The 21,346-nt window shown below is 39.2% G+C and overlaps 1 protein-coding gene across 1 annotated transcript in view; it reads right to left on the bottom strand.

Moving 5' to 3' along the window:
- CHSY3 (chondroitin sulfate synthase 3) overlaps positions 1-18,303 on the bottom strand; it is a 302,058-nt gene extending 283,755 nt beyond the window's left edge. Inside the window, exons 1-2 of the mRNA XM_059919452.1 lie at positions 17,443-18,303; positions 14,049-14,332 (exon numbers count right to left, since the gene is read on the bottom strand). Of these exons, the coding sequence (XP_059775435.1) occupies positions 14,049-14,332; positions 17,443-18,247 (1,089 nt within the window). The 5' untranslated portion in view covers positions 18,248-18,303. The remainder of the gene's footprint in view (positions 1-14,048; positions 14,333-17,442) is intronic.
- Between the last annotated feature and the right edge of the window lie 3,043 nt (positions 18,304-21,346).

Below are 21,346 nucleotides of genomic sequence, written 5' to 3'. Positions count from 1 at the left end.
GCCTGTTGTCCACTTCTAGCATAAGACAAAGGAAATTTCATCTCACTCATTCTCCCTTACAGCCCAGTACAGTGCTTGCTACGTAACTAATGATCAATTGTTTATTTTTACAGCTATATATAAATATAAATCAATTTGATGCTTAATTTGATTATATTATATACCCAGAAAAGTTTAAAAGCTTAGATTATTTATCATAAACATCATAAAATACTAAACATTTCAGACATTTCCTAGCATATTTATTCATATCGAGATGGAGTAGAAATTAATAAAACCACACCAGGCTTCAGATCAGCATTTGATCAGGTTGTCTACACTGCTTTTTACACTATGATAAGTTCTTGTTTTGGCTTCCATTTTCTCCACAAGCTATATACCTTAACTATTAAAATGATCCAGAGACACATCCAAATTTACTTCAATAGTGAGTATAGCATTAAGAAAAAATCTGATCAAAACAGCTGTATAAAATGATGCCAGCACTACCAACCAATTTTTAAAATAAGAGAAAATCTATTCAATCCAGATCTAGATTAATTTGGCCAAGCCACATTAGTAGTTCTATTCTACAGAAAAAAAAATAACATGGCAAATATGCTAACAAAAAAGGTATTCACAATTTTCTAATACTCTAAAATCTGTGACTATAAGTATATATAAATTGGCCATAAGAATCATAGGCCACTAATGTCACTCTTGATTCATCTTACCCAGGAATTGTGGAGGATGGCTGTGCTTATTTCCCATCAACACATGCATATAAACTGAAATTTAAAACTAGGATGGTGAAACAGAAAACCAAAAAAGGAATTCATCACTCAAATCCCCAAAAATATTTTTTTCACATAGTGTTTTCAATCACAAGTCTACCTTTGGACAAAGAATAAGATGAAAGCAGGGGCTCTTTCAAAAATAAAAGCACAAATGTTTTACATAAGCAGGAACTGTCAGTATTATTACTTACAGACTTTACACAAAACTGATATCTGCTATAAAATAACACCTGGAAAGCAATGGAACAGATCTTCCAGTATTTTCAGACACATTTTACAACTGTCTTGTCAAATTTGGTAAAATCAATTACACTCATTATCAACTGTTTCAAGCAATTCTTCAAAATGATGTATTTGACAAAATGGAACTTTGGTCTAATTCAAATGAGATTTAAGTTTTTTAAGCCTTGACTATTTTGAGAGTGTTTGCTAGGTTTCTATTCGCATCTATGAACACAAAACCTACTTCATGTGACACTTTGTTAAAAGTGTCAAAACGGAAATAAGATGTCATATTTTCTCTCTTAATCTAGCAATTTAGTTTTACAAGAAAAGTGTAGTGAAGCTTCATAATGTGTCCAGAATATTAGGTCATTGTGGTTGTATTTTGTAAGCTAAGGAATCAATCTAAAACTGGACTGAGGTGGAATGAAATCTGATAATACCATCTGAACACTATGAACTCTAGAAAACAAAGAAATATTAGGGAAATAAAGGACAGAAAATTAAAATTTAGTTAAGATTAAGAAAATTAGAAGTTAGGTAGAAAAAAGGACGGAAAAATAAAATTTATTTAAATTATGGACTCACAGGACCTCATTGAAAATGCCTACATTTATAGAGTCTGATTCAAGAATTTTGTTTTATCATAGAACTATCATAATTATATTATAATGATTATGTGTTTCAATTAACACAATGCCATTCATTATATTGTTTAGGTTTCAAAAAATTAATTTATGGTATACTGTTAAATGCTCTTTAAATGAAAAAACAAATCAATTATAATGGACTTGAAATTATTTTTACAATTGATTGTTAGACAATCCATATGTACAATTTACTCGATTGAATATATAAATAAGGTAATGCATGTGTAACAAATGTGTATACTAGCAAAAGTAATCATCAGTTACACACTTACAACCAATGAAAATAAACATTCACAAGCACTACTGTAAAATATATTGTCAGAAGAACAAATACTGATTAACAAAGATTATTTGACTGTGGTGGGTCTCTATACAGACTTTCCAAAGTTAGGAGATATTCTTTCTGTAATTTGACCACAACTTCGTAAATCTTTAAGAATATTTAATTTAAAAAAGGGAAACCAAGACAAGATACAGGTTAAATACAAGAAATGCAGAATTTTAAACAACCATAAGGTAAACACATGTATCTTAATGTAAGCAATTATATGGGGATGATGGATTTATATGCTATGTAATTAATCTAAAATTATCCTGCTGTAAATCTACTTGTAGCAGAAGCACCTACAGTGCAATTAATTAAGACACAAAACAGAATTATATGTTCATAAATCTGAAACTCCAGTTTGACAAAGGAAGACGTATCCTAAGAGATGTGGAACATTGATCTAAAGCCATTTCAGACAGAAGTGTTATAAAATAATTCTATAAGAACAACCTCCAGGGGCTTCCCTGGTGGTGCAGTGGTTGAGAATCTGCCTGCCAATGCAGGGGACACGGGTTCGAGCCCTGGTCTGGGAAGATCCCACATGCCGCGGAGCAACTGGGCCCGTGAGCCACAATTACTGAGCCCGCGCCTCTGGAGCCTGTGCTCCACAACAAGAGAGGCCGCGATAGTGAGAGGCCCGCGCACCGCGATGAAGAGTGGCCCCCGCTTGCCACAACTGGAGGAAGCCCTCGCACAGAAACGAAGACCCAACACAGCCATAAATAAATAAATAAATAAATAAAGTAAAAAACCTTCCTTTAAAAAAAAAAAAAAAGAATAACCTCCAGGTATAACAAATGATGTCATGTAAATATGCAATAAACTGCTATCTAAAATTGTCAACTAAATTTTCAAGGAAAAGAACTTGATCCACTGCCAAATAATACTATACGATAAAGTTCCATGCTATATGCTTTAATGACCCAAAATTTGTTTTCCAGTCTTATTGCAAAACTCTACACAATGACATAAAATATTGCATAAAAGATCTGGTAAATCACACAATAAATGGAAGTCCAAATTCATAACTTAACATTTATTATGCTTTATGCTCATTATCCACTTACTGGCCTGTTAGTAATAAAGCACCCCTGTGACTCCCCATTAAATGTCTTCACAAGCTCATACATTAAGAAATGTTTTATGTATACAGACATACATTTATACTAAATATGATATAATACACATAATTGGTATGTATATAATCAACATGCAGTCTGATAATACAAGAGAGCAATACTCCTGCCTGTATAATCTGGGAAAGTTGTTCAAGCTATGTGGGCCTCACTTTTCAAGTATTTACAAAGGGCTACAAAGCCATATATGATACCTGACCCATCATCTCTCACCCCTTTTCCTCTCTGATCTCACATTTTACTACTCTCCCAGCACCTTCTCAACTCTAGTTTCTCTTGCCTTCTGGCTAGTTCTTGACCTGCCAAATACATTTTCCTGGGGACTTGTCCACCTACTGTTTTTGACTGGAAGGCTTCTCCCTCAGATATCTGCTTGGCTCAAATATCATCTTCTCAGTGAGGCCCACCAAACAATCCTATTTAAAACTGCACACCCATCATCCTGCATCCCTTAGCCCCTCCCCTGCTTATTGATTGTCTTTCCCCTCTAGAAAATAACACAAGGACTTTTGTCTATTTGTTCTTTCTTTTTGACTGCTATAACTCCTGTGCCTAAAAAAGTGCCTGGAGTATCAAGTGCTCAGTAAGTATTTGCTGAATAAATGAATGATGAGTGAGACTCAATGTACCCAAAATAGAAGTCATTTCTTCTCTGCCCATGCCTCAAATACACCAATCACCGAAAACTACTCTTCTTCCATTATTCCCTATTGCTAGGAATATTATAATACTATCACCTGAGCCCAAAACCTAGGAGTCACCTTAAACTTTCCCCCATTCCACCCTTACATCTCACCAATCACCTACTTTGGTCAATTCTCTCTCCTCACTACCTCTCAATTCCTTCTCCTCACCTCCACTTCCACTTTGACTCTTTGATCAAGACTCATCTCTCACTTGGTCTGGGGCAATAGCCTCCTAACTGTCTTGTGTCACTATCCCTAGGCACAAGAGCATCCAATCCATCCTTCCGTGCTCCAGCCACTAAAGGGTGATCTGATCATGGTTACCTATGAAGAATTCTTCAAAGCTCCCCATTATGGAACAGATTTTTCACTCTGACTGCTCATTAGAATCACCCAGAAAGGTCTTTAACATACTATTCATGGGCTCCATAATAAGTGGATCTAAACCAATTACATCACCCCCACTAATTCTAAGAATCACTGATCTACAAGGTATACTCTAAACCTTTGAGGATGACATACAGGGCCTTTCACAATCAAGGTCTACCAGCAGCTTTTGAGCCTCATGTCTCCTGCCACCAGATATGCTTGAATCAAACACACTATTTGCTATCATGCTATTCTTCCACCTTTGCCTTCCCATGTATCCCCACTCACCTGGCAATGTCCCTGTGCATTACTTCTAGTTTGGAGGAAGCACTGCATTTTCCTGTTCTCCTTGGGAACTTCTTCCCTCACATTCCTGTGTATCTTATACTTCCCTCCATTATAGCAGTCAGCTATAGCAGTGGACAAGGAAATATTTGAGAATAACTGGCTAAAATCAAAGTTATTCATTTAAGTTTTTAAGTAAGTTTTGGTTTCTGTACTCAATGAAATAGATCACTGATACCTTTTTTCCTTTTGAGCTCCAATTCAAAAAGTCATTGTTAAAGCAAACAAGTCAATGAAAACATTCCACATATATTTTAAGAGCTCTCTTACTATATAGTTATTCAAATGTAATAAATAAAACCATCAGTTAACACCTTAAGCCTTGCATGAATAAACAATGTATTTTTTTCTAAAAATGTTTTAAAATCAATCTTGTATTTTTCTAAAACAAAAAAGTGATATATGAACCATGAAAATCAGAACATGAGGAAACATACAACTGTGAGTGATGGCTTTATATTCATTGTCTTTAAATCCAGTGACTAACTCTTTGGAACAGATGAGTAATAGACATAGAAAGAAATGCAGAAGTGCTGATTCCTTTCCTATAATTTTTCCCAAAAGGAAAATATAACATTTATGGAATAGTTAAGAATGGACTGGATATTTGAAAACAGAAAATTAATAAAAAATAATTTATACAAAGGTCTAAACCCTAGAGCCACATTAGAATCACCTGGGAAGTTTTTAACACTACCCATGCTACAGGCCTCACCTGTAAAAGACTCTGATATAATGAGTCAGGGATGGGTTCCATCATCAGAATTTTTTCAAAGTCCCCCAGGGGACTCCATTGCGCAGTCAGAGCAGGAACCACTGAACCAGCACCCTCCCTACTACAGCAAAGCCCAGTTTTCAGAAGGCAGTTGCAATAAACGCTTTCCAGTCAACATTATTTCTTTCCCATGAGAGGAAAAAAAGAATATGAACATTGTAAATTGGAAAATATTAATAATAGTTAACAGTTATATAGGAATTAGTACATGTCAAGCATTATTCTAAGGGCTTCTAATACATTGACCTTTTTATTCCTCGCAATGGCTCTGTAAAGTTGGCACTATTTTATGCCATTCTGCTTCTGCAAAAATAACTAACAGTTACAGAATGCTTAACACTGCCGGGTATTATTCTGAGTGCTGCTATATACATTAACTCATTTAATCTTCACAACAGTGTTGTGAGGTAAGTACTGTTGTTATATCCATTCGACAGATGAAGAAACTAAGGCACTGAGAAGTTAAGTAACTTGACTAAGGCCATTCAGCTCGTGAATGGCAGAGGTGGGATTTGAAGCCAGGTAGTATAGTTCCAGACTTAATTAAAAAACAAAATCCTGGTGATCTGTGCTATATAACAGGCACAAAATATATTAATATGCCATAAAATTACTAAACACGTCTTTGGTTTTCTCCTCTTCAGGTGACAGTAATACAAACGAGAGGAAGATGCTCACTTAAGAAAATTAAAATAAGAATCATTTGATCCTAGTTCCAAGACAGGTACCAATGTTGGACCCAACTGGAGCTTTCATGACTTAGAAGGAAAAAGATTGAGAAGGATGACAGAGATGGGAAACCCAACTCTGTATCAGATGTGAAAGCAGAGATTGGTTAGAAGCCTGAGTTCTCCTCCCTGGGGGCTCCATGAGGAAAAGGAAGGTCTGTGTGTCCACTGCTGATAGGACGTGCTCAATAAATGTATTTGAGCAAATGAAATCAACTGGCTTTTAAGATGTGAGATGACTGAATTCTAAAGCAGAATACTTCAATTTATTTTCACCCTATTTTTTTTTCACATTTTAAGATATTCATCATGAATATTAAATGACCTTATTTCATTTAAAATTTATTTTTGTATAATAGACTATTAGATTATTAAAACATTGTTTCATCATTAAAATGTTGATCTTTAAATATTTTAATCTGTGCATGCAAAATTTACATTAAAATTAAATTATATAGTAAATTTAATAAATATATAATTATTTATATAACATATAATAAGTATAATTATTAAATTTATGAAATAAAGACACTTCTAATAATTAGCTCAAAAGCTAGGTAACCACACTGATAACTCAAGGCTGAGTTGTTAGGAATTCTCTTGGGCCTGACTCAGGGCTCCTCAGGTGGGGTCACCATTTGGTCCATGATCTGGTTTGATTTCTCCATTTGTAGCTGGTGTCTCTACATTCCTCTTGCCGAGCAAAGCACAACCACAGATCTTCCCTTAATCAAGGACACAATGGCTACACTCTGGGTTTTCACCAGAGAATATGCATAATTCAAATTTCCTGTTGGCCAACCTAATATAAAACATTTGCCTGAGAAGTAATACCCATAGACGGCTCTCTGAAAAGTATTCTGAATTTTAAAATACAATCACGGAAGTTATCAAACAATGGTGTACCTGACCATAATTGCACTGTCTCCAAGTAGAATTCCTCCTGAAGAATTGCCCTTCTGCATTACAGTTTTGGTTTATATTGAGGGAATTTATTAGAAACAGCCAAGCAAATCATGCTATTCTACTTATCAAAGAAGTGGTGCTGAGTATGTGATCCCTCAGAACCCCTGTCTGCTCCATGGGGAAGATTTCTCCCAGGTCTTAGTATCAAGTCAAGGTAGGGTTCTCTTTAATGCCAGGAAAAAAGGAACTCAACATGTATTTTTCCTTTTTTTTTTCTTATTTTTCTATATGTCTTCCTTTTTCCCTTATTTCTTCACATTTTAATTTTATTTTATTGTATGTTACTTTTATTAATCTGTATATTTCTTTAAACCATCTACTCTATAAATAAATAGCTCTACAATAAAAATGAATGAAACAGAAAGGGATAATGAAGAGTTCAGCTACCACTGACTGTGAAGAATGAGGGACACAGCTTTCAAAATTATAAACGGTGAGTGAAGATTTTTAAAATCTCAGAAAATTAAGAAATCCATTTCATTCGTTAGTTCCCAAAACAACGCCGGCTGAATTTTTAAAATAAATATATTATTTTGATTCAGTTAATTTAGAAACTTGTAACATGCTTTTGGTACTATAAATGTCCAACACCTTTGCAAGACAGGCTAACATTAAATGTATGTCATGGCTCAAACTGATTTATTTGTGGTTAAGCCTTAACTAGAGTATTGTTTAATAGGACAGTAAACGAAAAGAGCATGAGAATTCTGAGGAACTGCAACCCCTCAATTTTTCAGTTTACATGTTTTCCTATTGCTCAATAATATCAAATAATGACTCATATGATTCAAGACACTGATTTTATTTTAATGAAGTTTATGTTTAGCTTAAACACCTTATTAAAAGTTACTTTTAATATATTTTGTGCAAAAGAAGTAACATGCTATAGTCAAAGTAAAATGCAGTATAGTTATATGATAGATTACGTTTTTTTGTATGTTGAGCACTAATTCATTAATTCACTAGCTAGAAAAGAGATTGAAATGAACGTTTCTTACATAGCTTTTTGGAAACCAAGACAAAGGAAGTGGAAGTAGAAAACTGACTTGGAATTTTTTCAGGAAATTAGAATACTTTTGATCAATTAAGGAGGAAGAGTATTCAAAGTTTTTAACTAATATGAGTGTTTATGTTATCATGGAACTCATTTCAAATTGCATGGAAGCATCTTCCAAACTTTGCATTTTTCACAACTGTTGGAAAACACACATTGTCAGAATTCAGGTGGTACGGCGTTAGTTAACAATGAAAACAGACTAGCTAAGACTACAAAACATGGAGAAACTGTACCAAGTTTGTCCTTCAACTCACAATGCAATTTTATTTTGTACAATGAAGGAAGCAGTGTGGCAGAAAAGAGATTTCATAAAATCAATGAGGGATGATTTCATCTGACAAGTGGAATGGGGGTGGGAAGAGTAGGTGTGAGACGCTCACTGCTCTTAGTTAAGTTAAAAACTAAATATGACTGAATTAGAACCAAGAAAAGACTGAATTTTTGAAAGACCGAATTTTAGGTAAAAATCCCAGACTTTTACTTTTTCCATAGATATTAATATACTTTAGGGGCATAAACCATGTTCATGATACAGTAAAATTAGCATTACAGAAAAGGGAAGCTCATAAGTAACAGAAAGAAGCTAAGAAGGATGTGTAACAGCCCTATAAGAATGGGACAGATATTTTAACCTTAATGGTTATGTTACAAAGAATTTATATGTAGCTACATTTTTTATGGTGTAGTTCTCTGGTATTACAAGCCCAGGAAAACACTTCCAGAATATATCCTTTTGTGAAATAATGGAGTTTTCTAGGGTGTTTATGGCCTTTAGGGGGCCAAGATTAGACATAAGACATTCTGGTGTGAAATTAACTCTTTAAGAAATCTATTAAAAATCTGTTTAGTCATAAGAAATGATTTTTTAAACCACAGAGAAATATTTCCATCAACATGGAACTCTGTTTTCTTTGAAACAACATTTAATTAGACAAAATAAAGATACATATTTTTTGGCTCCATTTAACTGCTAACATTAAAAAGATAAATACACACTATTCTGAAAATGACTCTTAGATGAATGAAATGCAAAACTCCCTCACAGGGAGAAGAAGAATCATCGAAATTATTTTAATGCTTTAATGTAAGTGATCTCATTAAAACAAAAACCAAAGAAAAGGAACTTCCAATTCTGCTAAGACACAGAATGAAAATGAATTGTGTGAATGAAAATAAAACAAATAATTTTTCAACAGTGAGAACTTTCTACTCCTCACTAGTCTAGTAATTTACTAAAAATACCTATAACAAAGAGAGTGTAACTGCATTATACGATTTACAACTCTAAACAGCCAACTTTGAAAAAATTAATTCTCTGTAAACTATTTAAAATACACATCTCATTCTCACTAGAAAATTACTTCATTTCCTAGAGAATCTTTTAATGAAATTTGCAACACGTGTATTATCTGACTCAAAATATCAACACTCTTATGCCTACCTGATCCAGGCAGTTAAATTAAACGTGCAAGGAGAGGCTGGTGCACAACAATAGGTCATGAAGGGACTCAAGACTGCCTGCCTCTGCTAATGGCATCAAAAAACAAAATGAAGAAAACCTTAAAACACCCCACGTGCCAAACAACATTTAAGAGCCATATGCAGCCTCCCAAGCTGCCAGATTGTAGCTCAGATAACTAGAAAAGCAGTAGCCAAGATAGAGCTCAACCAAAAATGTGAACTTAGCCAACAGTAGGTGCCAATAAATTCTAACACTCACAGAGTGTAAAGCATAGAATAATTTTTCATGATCATGCTTCAGTTAGTCATCTATACTTATACAATTGAGATATAAATGAGTATAACAGCAACCCACGAAGTCTGTTGATTATGAACATCTGCCATGTCCTTGAAAACTAGATGTTTCTACCTCTAGGTGGGGAAGGAAGAATCTCAATTCTGACTCTCCAATGGTCTCAGGTACAGAGAGAACCAGTCTGTCTGAGACCCATCAGCAACCAAAGCCCTCTTTATTCAGAAGAAGTCAAGCCATTCCTGGGCCCTATGTGTCATGTCTTGGAATATCAAGGTTGGCCTGTCATGAGCATTTAATTTACTGAGAACGTGATGAGAAACAATGCATATCAAAATGCATTTGTAATGTATTTTATTGATCGTTAATGACAGAAGAAAGGAAAAGTAGATAGAGATGACAGAGGAAGAAACAGAGCAAGGGGCCAACAAGCAAGACATATTTTTCCAGACCACCAGGACCTTATCGTGAGGAAGAACGGAAGCTATTGATATATATCACTTCCTGAAACACCTGGGAAACATCAGGAGGGGGTTCCAGCTGCCTTGAGAGACAAGTTCCAGGGTGGTCCTGTGAACTGACTGCAGAATGAGATACTACTGACTTCCTTTTCTACTGAAAATTCCAATGAAACTCAGAAAAGGGGGCTAATCTAGAAATCCATACAGTAATTTTTTTTAATGTAGATAGAATCTGATCTGTTTGAGATTCCTTCAATTCATATATTAAATAATCACTTGTTAAATAATATTTTCCACAGTCTCAAGATCAGTTATTTAATACGATACTCAAAGACTGAAGCAAATATTTGTAGTGCATGTCTGAAAGTCATCCATGTTTTCTGTTTTACCAATACTGGATTCCTCAGAGTTCTAAAATACTGAAACATACTCATTTCTTGTTCTTTGCCAAAAAAACCTTACACTTGTATTCTTCATTGGAAAAAATTTTATTTCATCTGACTTTTTGATATAGATGAATCACTCATTAATAATAATTAGTAAATGAATAAAATTGATGAATTCATGTTATATGTAATATCATACATGATCTATTCAGCACTATGACAATAATAGCTAACACCTACTGACAATTTACTACGTGCCAAATACTATGTAGAACTTTACATGGATCATTTCACCATTTCACTTAATCTTCTACAAAATCTATGAAGCAGACACCATTACAATCTCTGCTTTCAATTGAACTAAACAAGGTTCAGAGAAGTAATTTTAAAAAGACAATGAAACTAATGAGTGGTAGACTGGTGACTCAAACCCAAATTCAAGTTTATACCTCTCTCTATCTCTCTGTCTCTCCATCTCTCTGTCTCTCTCACCCTCCTTCCCTCTCCTCCCTCTTGCCAATATTATGCTTCACTGTATATATAAACAGGGAAAGTAGACTTTAATTCAGCAGTAAAGAATACTAGAAGATTCCTAGATTTTCAAATAATGTAATTCACAGTCAAGAATAGCTACACGCTATACAATCTATAATTGTAATATTTTTGTCCAATTCTCTTCCTACAAGATCTGCAAGCCTGTTTAGCATTTTTAAAAGATAACATTCCATCATGATGCTTCATTTATTCAAACTCAAAAATTGTGAACATGTTTCTGTAACAGCGCTGTTAACTCTGCAAGAACTTTCATTAGGAGGAAAAGTCAAACAAAATCCTAAAAGCTATGGAAAGTTTAGCAAAGAAAATTCAAAATTTTAAGAAAATTCTGTTGTAGATGGTTCTTATAAAAGAAATATGGAAACAAAATTACTGATGGGTTTCATAGTTTATTCTATGACCAGATGTGAAATCTCACCTTTATGTGAATGCCAACCCAGAGTGGAATAGATTAATTTTTCCATATAATGTGATCAGTAGCATAGTTGGACATTTCAAGTAACCTAAAACCCGACCTGGAAAGCCCTAGTTTGGCTGTGCCCCAATCTACCTAGTCAGTGTCCAGAAAATGTAGAACACACCCTAATGTTAAAATGCTTAGATATAATTTAATTGTATACTTATCTTTACTAAATTTATTAACAGATACTATTTAATATATTCCTTGGTAAAGAAATTTTCCATTATTCCTTTAAATAAGACTCAGGGTTAGGGTTAGGGTCAGGGTTAGGATTAAATCAATGCCACCTTTAAAATAAATGTTGTTTAAATAGCTCCTTTAAAGATTGAAATTCCAAAATAAAGTAAATTCTATGTAATTGCTTAGCAAAACATAAAGTCAACATTCTGAAACAGTATTCCTTTAGAAGATAACATTTTCTAATGCTAGGAAAAAATGTAGAAATTATTTTTTTCATACAGATTCTGAAGTTAGCGATGGGCAACTGTCAGTCTAAAATTCAAATGTATTGCCAAAAGTTAATGTAAATATGGTGACCATAAAGTTATATCCTACAAGACTTGGAGTTCCCTTTGTTTGTCTCTTCTTTTATGTCAATTAATGAAAAGATCTAAGATTCCACTTATTCTAACAGAGAGGGTGCAGATATCTACGATTAACTCCCCTTTAACCAGAACAAATGCCTATATTATAAATAAAATATTAAATCAATTCTTGAGCATGTAGGTCACCTGAGCATATTTTACTGTCTTGGATCAGGAATGGGCAGGCTGCTATGTGAGGACTGTACCTTCACAGCAGAATCAATGAAAACTTGAATGGAGGGTCATAAAAGGTTTGTTAAAACTTTCTATGTGATGTTAAGGCAATAAAGCATCAGATAAAATATAATAATTTTCCATCTTTATTTAAAATATGATTTTTTTACTCATCCATACAGAGACAATGTCTGAAAAATAATATTTTCATGTAAACAAAAATCAACTGACTGTGTTTTCCATATAAAGTATTTTTTTGCCTTCCAATTAGTTTTATATTAAATGGAGAGACAAATCTTTTTCATTGAGTTTATTAAATTACCTATTTTTAAACTATAATGTGCTTATCTACATTTTTATTATAAAGGTATACGTAAGTTGGTTTTATAAAAGAAAATTAGTTTCTATCAATAAAAGGAATAAGGTATGTAATAATTTTAAATTTGCATAGTACATATTCCAAGTAACTAGTTACTATTAATACTTACTTTCTGTAATAAATATAAGAAATACTTCCCCATAGTGTAAATATCATGATGCATAAAAAAGAAAGCTAAATTAAGGAAAGTGGGATTACACTTCTAAAAGAAAAATGAATGGGACTGTGTAATTTTGAGGTATAATGACTTCACAGGGAACATGTTTTCATAAAATGTTTCTTCGATACTGAGAAAGCATGACAAATTTGAAAAGGTAAGTAAATGAGTTAAGTTATAATCTACAAAGGTATGCAGGGTAGCTAAAATACATTTAACTCCAACCACTTGAAAACCAAACTGTAGTGAAAACTGCAATGCATTATTTAAGTGTTAAGTAACTTTTACTAAGATTAACTTTCAGGAAAACTGTTTTAAACGCAATTGCTTTTCATTTCAAAACCAATTTCTGAAGGAAAAAAACCTCAGATTATTTCGTAAAATGAATTACTACAATAAAACAACAGTTCATAACTCAGATTATTTAAATAATGGGTGCGGTTGAGAAAATGGAATGAGGGCAGACATAAAACAAAATTTTAGAGAACTAGTCATAATATTAAGCAGTTACTTAACATCTTCAGAACTTCTGTTTTTCCACATAATCGTGCCTTTTAAAGTTTTGTGAATAAGTCTATTATAAGTGATATAACATTATGAGTTAATTTTTCCTATGCTTTAAAAATGTATGTTAAATTTTCACATAAGAATCTTCCAAGAAACTACAGAGTTTAACTATTTGAAAACAAAGAGATGCGATTACATACCTAACCAAAACAACAACAAACAAAGGATGAAATGCGAAAAACTACAGCCCAAGAGAACAGAATTAATCCTCTTGTTAGAGACAGGAAACGGATACACATGTATATAAACACCAATAAAGCAAATAAAGCGGAAGTAGCATCTTCCAGAGATGTGACTATATACATAAGCTGCTGCTTAAAGTTACGGGTCACGCTAATAACAAAGCCTGGGACAGGCCTCAGCTCTGATAAGAAAGGCATCTCCCACAATCGCCCTTGTGTCCATCACTGGCTGTTGCTATCATTTTCAAGCAAATACAAAGATACAGAGAGAATAAACAGAATCACTGCCCCAGACTGTAAACTGTCACCCACCTGTAATATGAGAACATTTTCATCACAGCTTAAGTCTTACCTCATAAGACCAGACACACTGAGTACCACCAAAACGTCGAACACATCTTCCTACTTCCACGTCCTCATGAGTCGTGTACATTTCTCTGAGGCATTCACCAATATGTGGCACCATCCTCCTGAGAACCTCGCGACTGAAGATCATTCCAGGTCCTCCCATGCAGAAGTTCTCCCCAGGCTCTAGCCCCAGCTTTCCAAGTTCTTCAATATTCCCCAGGCCAGTCTGGCCCAGGTAGAGGGGCTTGCTGCTATTTAGTGATCTAAGAAACTCTTCCAACTTATCACCTACAAAGAGAAAGACAACAATCACTCCTTTTCCTAATTTCATAATCATTTATAACACACCAAGCAAGGGAAAGAACTTCCAATATTGTGCATAAACTCCCCACAAGTCTTATACAATTGAAAAGAAGAAAAACCTCTTTGAATATTCCATTATTTTAAAAATACTAATTTCTAAATTATAATAAAATTTTCATCACATATACCTATCTATCCACCTATAAGAAATTGCATTCACCAGGAATGCCCTCTTTTTTAAATGTTTGTATGAAATTACCCAATTCATTATTTTCATATCTAATTATCAATATTTCCTCTGCCAACCATCTCTAAGGATTTCACTCCTCTCAACCGAAACCCAAGAAATCTCTAGTTATTAACTCTACATTCAGTTCTTGTTAAATTATAATAAAATTTAATCAACTTTCTAGTCAATGAAAAACCTTACATCTGATGACAGTCATCAGATTTTTTTTAAAGGTGAAATAATGACAAGGAGAATAAAAACAGGTTTCTTAGCATGTATGAAGTAGTGATAAAATTCTCAGAAATATAATATTAATATTCAGCCCTGATTGGCAGACTACTGATACCCTGATAATTGATTTAGTTTAGTGTTTTGTCCGTAACTAAACTCAAGTCATATACAACCCAAAAGGTGTGTGTATACATATATGTATGTGTGTGTATATACATACATACATATAGAGAGAGAGAAAGAGAGAGAATATCAAACTTGCCTTGAAATATAACACTTTGGAACTTTGGAAAGTACTCTTTTAGGAAAAAATTAACATTTGTTAACATTTATATAATTGGTTTATAGTTTGTAAGTTCATCAGGAAAAACAATTTTAAAATAAAGTTCTGTAGCTAAAACAGTTCCAAAGCATTTCGTACTCTACCAAGTGATATACTGGAATAAGTAGTCACCTTCTTTACATTCCCAGTCAGCATTTCTACCATCTTTTTTGATAAGCACAGCACGTGCAGTCATTATCTTGATCCTATGCCATGCCCCTTGGATTTCAGTGAGTTTCAGCTGACTATTATTGGGTTCTTAATACAAAATGCCTTTCATTCTTAATAGAAATGGAAAGAATATGGCACTTCAATGTTCTGAAGGACAATCTTTCAAAGCACTAAAAGATATGACAGAAGTGGATGTTGTTAATGCATTTTGGAAGTTGTCTGCAAAGTGTGGCAAACTTCTGCCAGGAAACCTTTGTGATTTTAAAGAGACACAGAAGACATGGGGACTAAAAGATAGTGGATCTATCAATTATAGATATCTACATAACTTATATCTACCTATAAGATACTGCAATCACCAGGAATGCAATTTTTTAAATGTTTGTATCAACTTATCCAATTCATTATTTTCATATCTAATTATCAATATTTTCTCTGCCAACCATCTCTAAGGATTTCACTCCTCTCAACCCAAACCCAAGAAATCTCTAGTTATTTATTAACTCTACACTCAGTCCTTGCCAAAATGTGACAGTTTTTTTTGGGGGGGGGGTCTTATTTGTTTGTTTTTCCTTGAATATGTAAAAGATACTACCTGAATCAGGAGAAAGCAATGAGGCTACAATTAGAGTGGTGTAAACTAAGTAAGGGCTGCCCCCCTTTGACCAAGAAGCTAGGAAATGTGGAAAGAAACACAGGGAGGGGCTTCCATGGTGGCTCCGTGGTTAGGAATCCGCCTGCCAATGCAGGAGACACGGGTTCGAGCCCCCCCCCCCCCCCCCCCCCCGTCCTGGAGGATCCCACATGCGGTGGAGCAACTTAGGCCCATGCGCCACAGCTGCTGAGCGAGAGTGCTACAACTACCGAAGCCCACGTGCCTAGAGCCCGGGCTCCGCAACAAGAGAAGCCACCGCAATGAGAAGCCTGCGCTCGCAATGAAGAGTAGCCCCCGCTCGCCGCAACTAGAGAAAGGCCGCACAGCAAAGAAGACCCAAGGCAGCCAAAACACACACACACACACACACACACACACACACACACACGGAGCCCTCCTTCAATACAACCTAGCTACTTCCCTTGTGTTCCTCTCCGCAAAGAGCAAGACTGTAAAGATTTCCTCCCGCTCTAAGGAACATTCCTCTGCTCAGTTTAGCAATCTCTGGCCAGAGCCACTCACACGCAGGGCGAAGGACCGCGCCTCTTTTAAAACGGACAAAGTTTTCTCGTGCTGGGGCTGCGCGTGGTTTCGGGAAGGGCTTCCCAGCCCCTGCTTAACGCCGCAGCCACCAAGATGGACTGGAAAGGATCCAGCCTTGTGTGTGCTAGTACAGCTTGGAGCTCCTAGGGTCTGGATAATTCGCGGGCGCTGTCCCCTTTTCCCCCACCACCAATTCCTGTCAATACAGCCATCCCCTCAGGGTTTTACTGAGCTGTTGCCGGGGGCGTAAGGAACTGCTTGAGGCTGCACTGCGGTGGCTGGAAAGAGCTGTGCGCGGGAGCGGCTGGGATGCACAAAGACTCCCATTGAGCGGCGGGTGGTGCAGAAGGAAGGGAAACGCACAGAGAAGGGTGTGGGACAGCGAAGATGATTCCTCAATCTCACCAGTTCCAAAACTAAGCTTGATCCAGTAAAAACAAAAGGATAGAGGGATAATCAAGATCACCGATCTCCAAACTGGCTCTCGCCTGCATCCTTCACCCTCCTTTTCTCCACCGAGGACACGCCCCTCTGGACCGATTAGGGAAACTACCACCACCTGGGGCTTTCAGAGCAGTGTAAAGTGGGAACAGCCTCAGGCTTAACCCCGAGGTCCCTTTCCTCGCCTTCCTACGTGATAAAGAGTAGTAGCAAGAGGTGGGTGGAAACCAGAGCAGCAAGAGTGAGGAAGGCGAAAAAAGCTGGGCAGGTGTGAGGAGGGTCCAGACCGCAGGAGAGGAGGAGGAGCGGACTAGGAATGGTGGGCGGAGGCGAGCGGGTGTGGGGGGGGCGACCGGCTCGGGGCTGCAGGAGCCCGGAGCACGTGCTGGCAGAAAAGCAGAGAGGGGCTGGCCAGAGATAGCGGCTGGGCAGGGACTGGGGCTGGCTGCAGAGAAAGGAGTCGGGGAGGCGGGGAGACGGGACAGCAGGGGGTGGGAGGTCACCTTTAATGTAGACATCGTCGTCGGCGCGCATGAACCACTCATACTTGTCCAGGTAGTGGTCGTGCATGTACTTGATCATCATGAAGGACTTTTTCTGGGGAGGGTAGGAGTCGTCCACCCCAGGCAGCGCGATGACAGGCAGGGGTGGCGGGGGGTGGCCAAGCCCAGCGTTGGGGGGCTGCTGGCTGGAAAAGAACTCCACACGGCCGGGGATAAAGCGCGCCCAGGTCCGTTGCACTGCCAGCGCGCGGCTGCCCAGGTACTTCTGCGCGGTCATCACCCCCACGTACAGGAAATCCCGGGGTCGGGAGCTCCGGGCGGCGGCGCCCCCGTCCCCGCTGCCGTTGTGGCTACTCCCCGGCCGACCGCCTCTCCGCTTCCCAGCCGCGTCTCCATCCTCCTCCTCAGGTTCCCCTTCGGCCACAGGGGCTCCGGGGAGCCCCGTCGCGCCTTCGGGCTCGCGTCCTCGCCGCCGCTGCTGCTGCAGCGGAGGTGGCTGCTGCCAGGGGCTGCTGCGAAAACTGGTTACCCCCGGCGCTGCTTCAGGCAGCTGCGGCCCCTGGAACTCCTGGCGCGCTGGGGGCGGCGACTGCTCCGGCCACTGCCGGGCATAAGGCTGGGGGAGCGGCTGCTGCGCGCCAGCGCCAGCGGCCGAGCGGCCGTAGTAGGAGCAGAGGCTGGAACCGCGTCTCTTCCTCTCGCTCAGCTCGGCCACTCTGGGGGCGATGAGCCAGGACGCAGCAGTGAAACCCAGCACCAGCCCCAATGCCACGCTCATCCACGGGCGGCGGGAGCGCACGGCCATCGCGGCTGCCCCGGGCGCTGACGCTGGCTGAGCGGCTGCGGCGCTGCGCAAGGGTCTGCCTTTTCACAACCGCCCCTCCTCCGCCTCAACACCCCCAGCCCCGGCCGCCGCCCGCAGCACAGGCTCTGACGCCGCCTCCGGGTCGGAGCGCTCCGGGCGCCTAGCCGGCGGCGCGTTGCAGCTGCCGGCCGAGCTCTCCGCTCCGAGCGAGGGTCGGGAGTGAAACTTCTCCCGGCGGTGGCGGTGGCGGCGGCGGCGGCAGCGAGAGGAGCTGCAGGAGGAGGTGGAGCGGCGGCGGCGGCAAGGCGTCCGCTCCTAGGCTGCCACCCTGTCACTGGCGCGCCTGGTCCCTCCCTCCTCCCTCCTTCCCGAGCCCCCGCCCTCGCTCCCTCCGCCGCCGAGCTCCGGACTGGCCCGGAGGAGGAGCCACGAGCACCACGGCTGCCAGCCGCGGGGAGCGCGGGCCGCTGTATTTCCCGGTCACCCGCCCTTGGACGCCCCCCGCCCGCGCCTAGGTCCAGAGCCGGCCTCCTCTCCGGAAGGAAACGATCCCTGTCGGGCCGCCTCCGGCTTCCAGCGCCGACGCCCCCTCGTTCCTCCTCCCCCGGTCCTAGTTCTCCGTCCCATTTCCCGTCCCGTCCCGCCCCTCCGCCAGCCTCGCAACACCCGCGTCCGGGGGCTCCGCCGCCCTCCTCCCAGCGCGTCGGCTCCACTGACCTCATCAGCGGAGCTCGGGTCCCAGAGCCCCCGACGAGCGCCCGCAACTCCCTTCCCGCTCGCCTCCCCCAGCCCACAGCCGGTTACGTCCCGGCGTGACCCTTCCCCATTCTGCCCCGCCCAGGTCCGCCGAGGCTCCTGTCTTCGCGTTTTCGGTGCTTTTCGCGTTTGTCTCGCGGCTGCCACTTCGGGTCTACTCTCTCTACTCCTTATCCCGCTCACTGTTCAGGAAACCATCTGTCCCACCCTAGCACCTCTCTATCCAGCCTTACCAACTCCCCAGTCCCTACCTGCATCCTTCACCACTTTCACCACTACTTCCCAGTTGTACACAGAAGCACCATTGTCACTCGGTGTCTCTCCTAAGAAAATCTCCGGAGGGATTGGAAATACCTACCCTGAAAGGCTAGGGGAAGTCACGGTGAGTGGGGGGCTTCATCCCCAAAGAAAATAAAAATTCCATGTTCCCCACCTGTTGAGTTGGGGCATGTGGGGCTGCCTAGTGGTTCCCTCAGCTCTCCGTTGGTTTCATGTCTAGAAGTGAGAACCATGAACTGTTTGCAGCCTTGATAGAGACTAAGCTCAGTAGGATTGGCAAATGATGGAGAAATGTGAACAAATAATAGAGCCAGTAACCAGAAGGTTCAAGCTAAGAAAATTCTTATCCCCCCTGGAACTGAACCAGAAAATAAAATAGAAAATATAATTTTTATTCTTGTCTATAAAGCATTTTCTTTTCTAAGGCAATGACAGGAAATGTTTTACCTCGACAATTAGGGAAGAAAAATCTGTAGCAACAGAATCTCAAAAAAGGTTATGAAATTCGCCAGCCTGCTGTTGTGGTCTTCTCTTTTACCTCCATCAAGAAGTCACTCAGCTTTCCCAGGGTGTTTACTGTCTCTCCAGGCAGCTCATTGCAGGACAGCTTTGAAGAACTCAAACTCTTTGCTTACGTAAGAGCTGTGTTCTCCCTCCATGTAATTCCCAACTGTATATTTCTGTGCTTAGGGTCCTTATTTGAGGATTCTTTTTTTTTTTTTTTTTTTTTTAAAAAAAAAAAAAAAAAGGTTAACTTGTATTGGCCAAAATCATTGAAAGTTATATTGTGAAGAAATTACCTGAAGATACGTGAAGTTTTGAAGAAGGGAACATTTAAAAGCTTTCTCTCCAGAAGTTGTGAATCTAACTACAGTCTGAGGTGCATGTGGCATCCCAAGCCCTTTCCTCTTCCTCAGATTTCAGTCTTCTGTTTTGTACATCAAACGCAAAGGGATGGTATTGAATGGCATGAGACATAGGGCTCCATCCAGCAAGGTGCTGGCAGCGTCCTTGGAACAGTAGGCCTGCCTGGAGCCCTTGGAGGGGTGGTTCTTTCCACACCAGTAACTGGCTGTGCATGAGCACGTCTGACTAAATGTTTCATCTGCTGGACAACGAAGCTCCTTTTCCATGGCTAGGTCTTGCCCAGAAACACTTGGGAATACAGATTACTGAACTCTTTCTCAAAGTTTAATTTGAGTTAGAATACAAAACTCATCAAACAAACAGGCCTCTTCTGATTTAAAAATAAATCTTCCCAAGGACATTTTAAACTTTCTAGAATAGTGCTGTCCAATAGAACATTCCGTATAATGGAAATTTTCTTTATCTGTGCCATCCAATACAGCAAGCACAAGCCACGAATGATTACTGAGCAGTTGAAATTTGGCTAAAATGGTTGAGGAAAGGAGTTTTCGATTTTATTTAATATTAATTAATTTTGATTTAAATAGCCCCATGTGGCTAGGGGATTACCATGATGGACAGCACATTTCCAGAGGAAATTCATAACATATAGCCCATTACCTGTGGTCCATTGTGAAGAACAAATAGTCCACTGACACACCAGCATACTCTCCCCTGGAATATCCAGCCGGTCATTGTTCCACTGGGTGCAGTTCATGTAGCTGATCTACAAAATCATTAATTCTTATCAGGTACGAATAACCTACTCATCAATTACAATATTTTGGGATAAAGTTAACTTCATTCATTTGTTCAATATATATGTGTGAGAAATTAAGCACTAGACAAGGAAGGTGGAAGGCTCTAGATATGGAAATGTCAACAAGATATTCATTGCCACCTATCTGAAGTTTAAAGTGCAGTGAAGAAGACAGACATTAAATATCACACTACAAAATGAATTACCGTGGTGACAAGTGATATGAAGGGAAAATGGAGGGTACTCAGAGAGTACAAGAGCACCTAATTTAGTCTGGGAGCCAGAGAAGGAAGTTGAAGACATGGAAATAAAATGAAAAGTATTGAAATGAGGTTCCATACTGGCTAAGTGACTTTAGGAAAGTTATTTAAATTATCTGAGCTTTAGATTTCTCATCT

This window comes from Balaenoptera ricei, chromosome 3, assembly GCF_028023285.1.
Source record: "Balaenoptera ricei isolate mBalRic1 chromosome 3, mBalRic1.hap2, whole genome shotgun sequence".
NCBI classification, from domain to species: Eukaryota; Metazoa; Chordata; class Mammalia; order Artiodactyla; family Balaenopteridae; genus Balaenoptera; species Balaenoptera ricei.
This window is presented reverse-complemented; position numbering and strand designations above follow the sequence as displayed.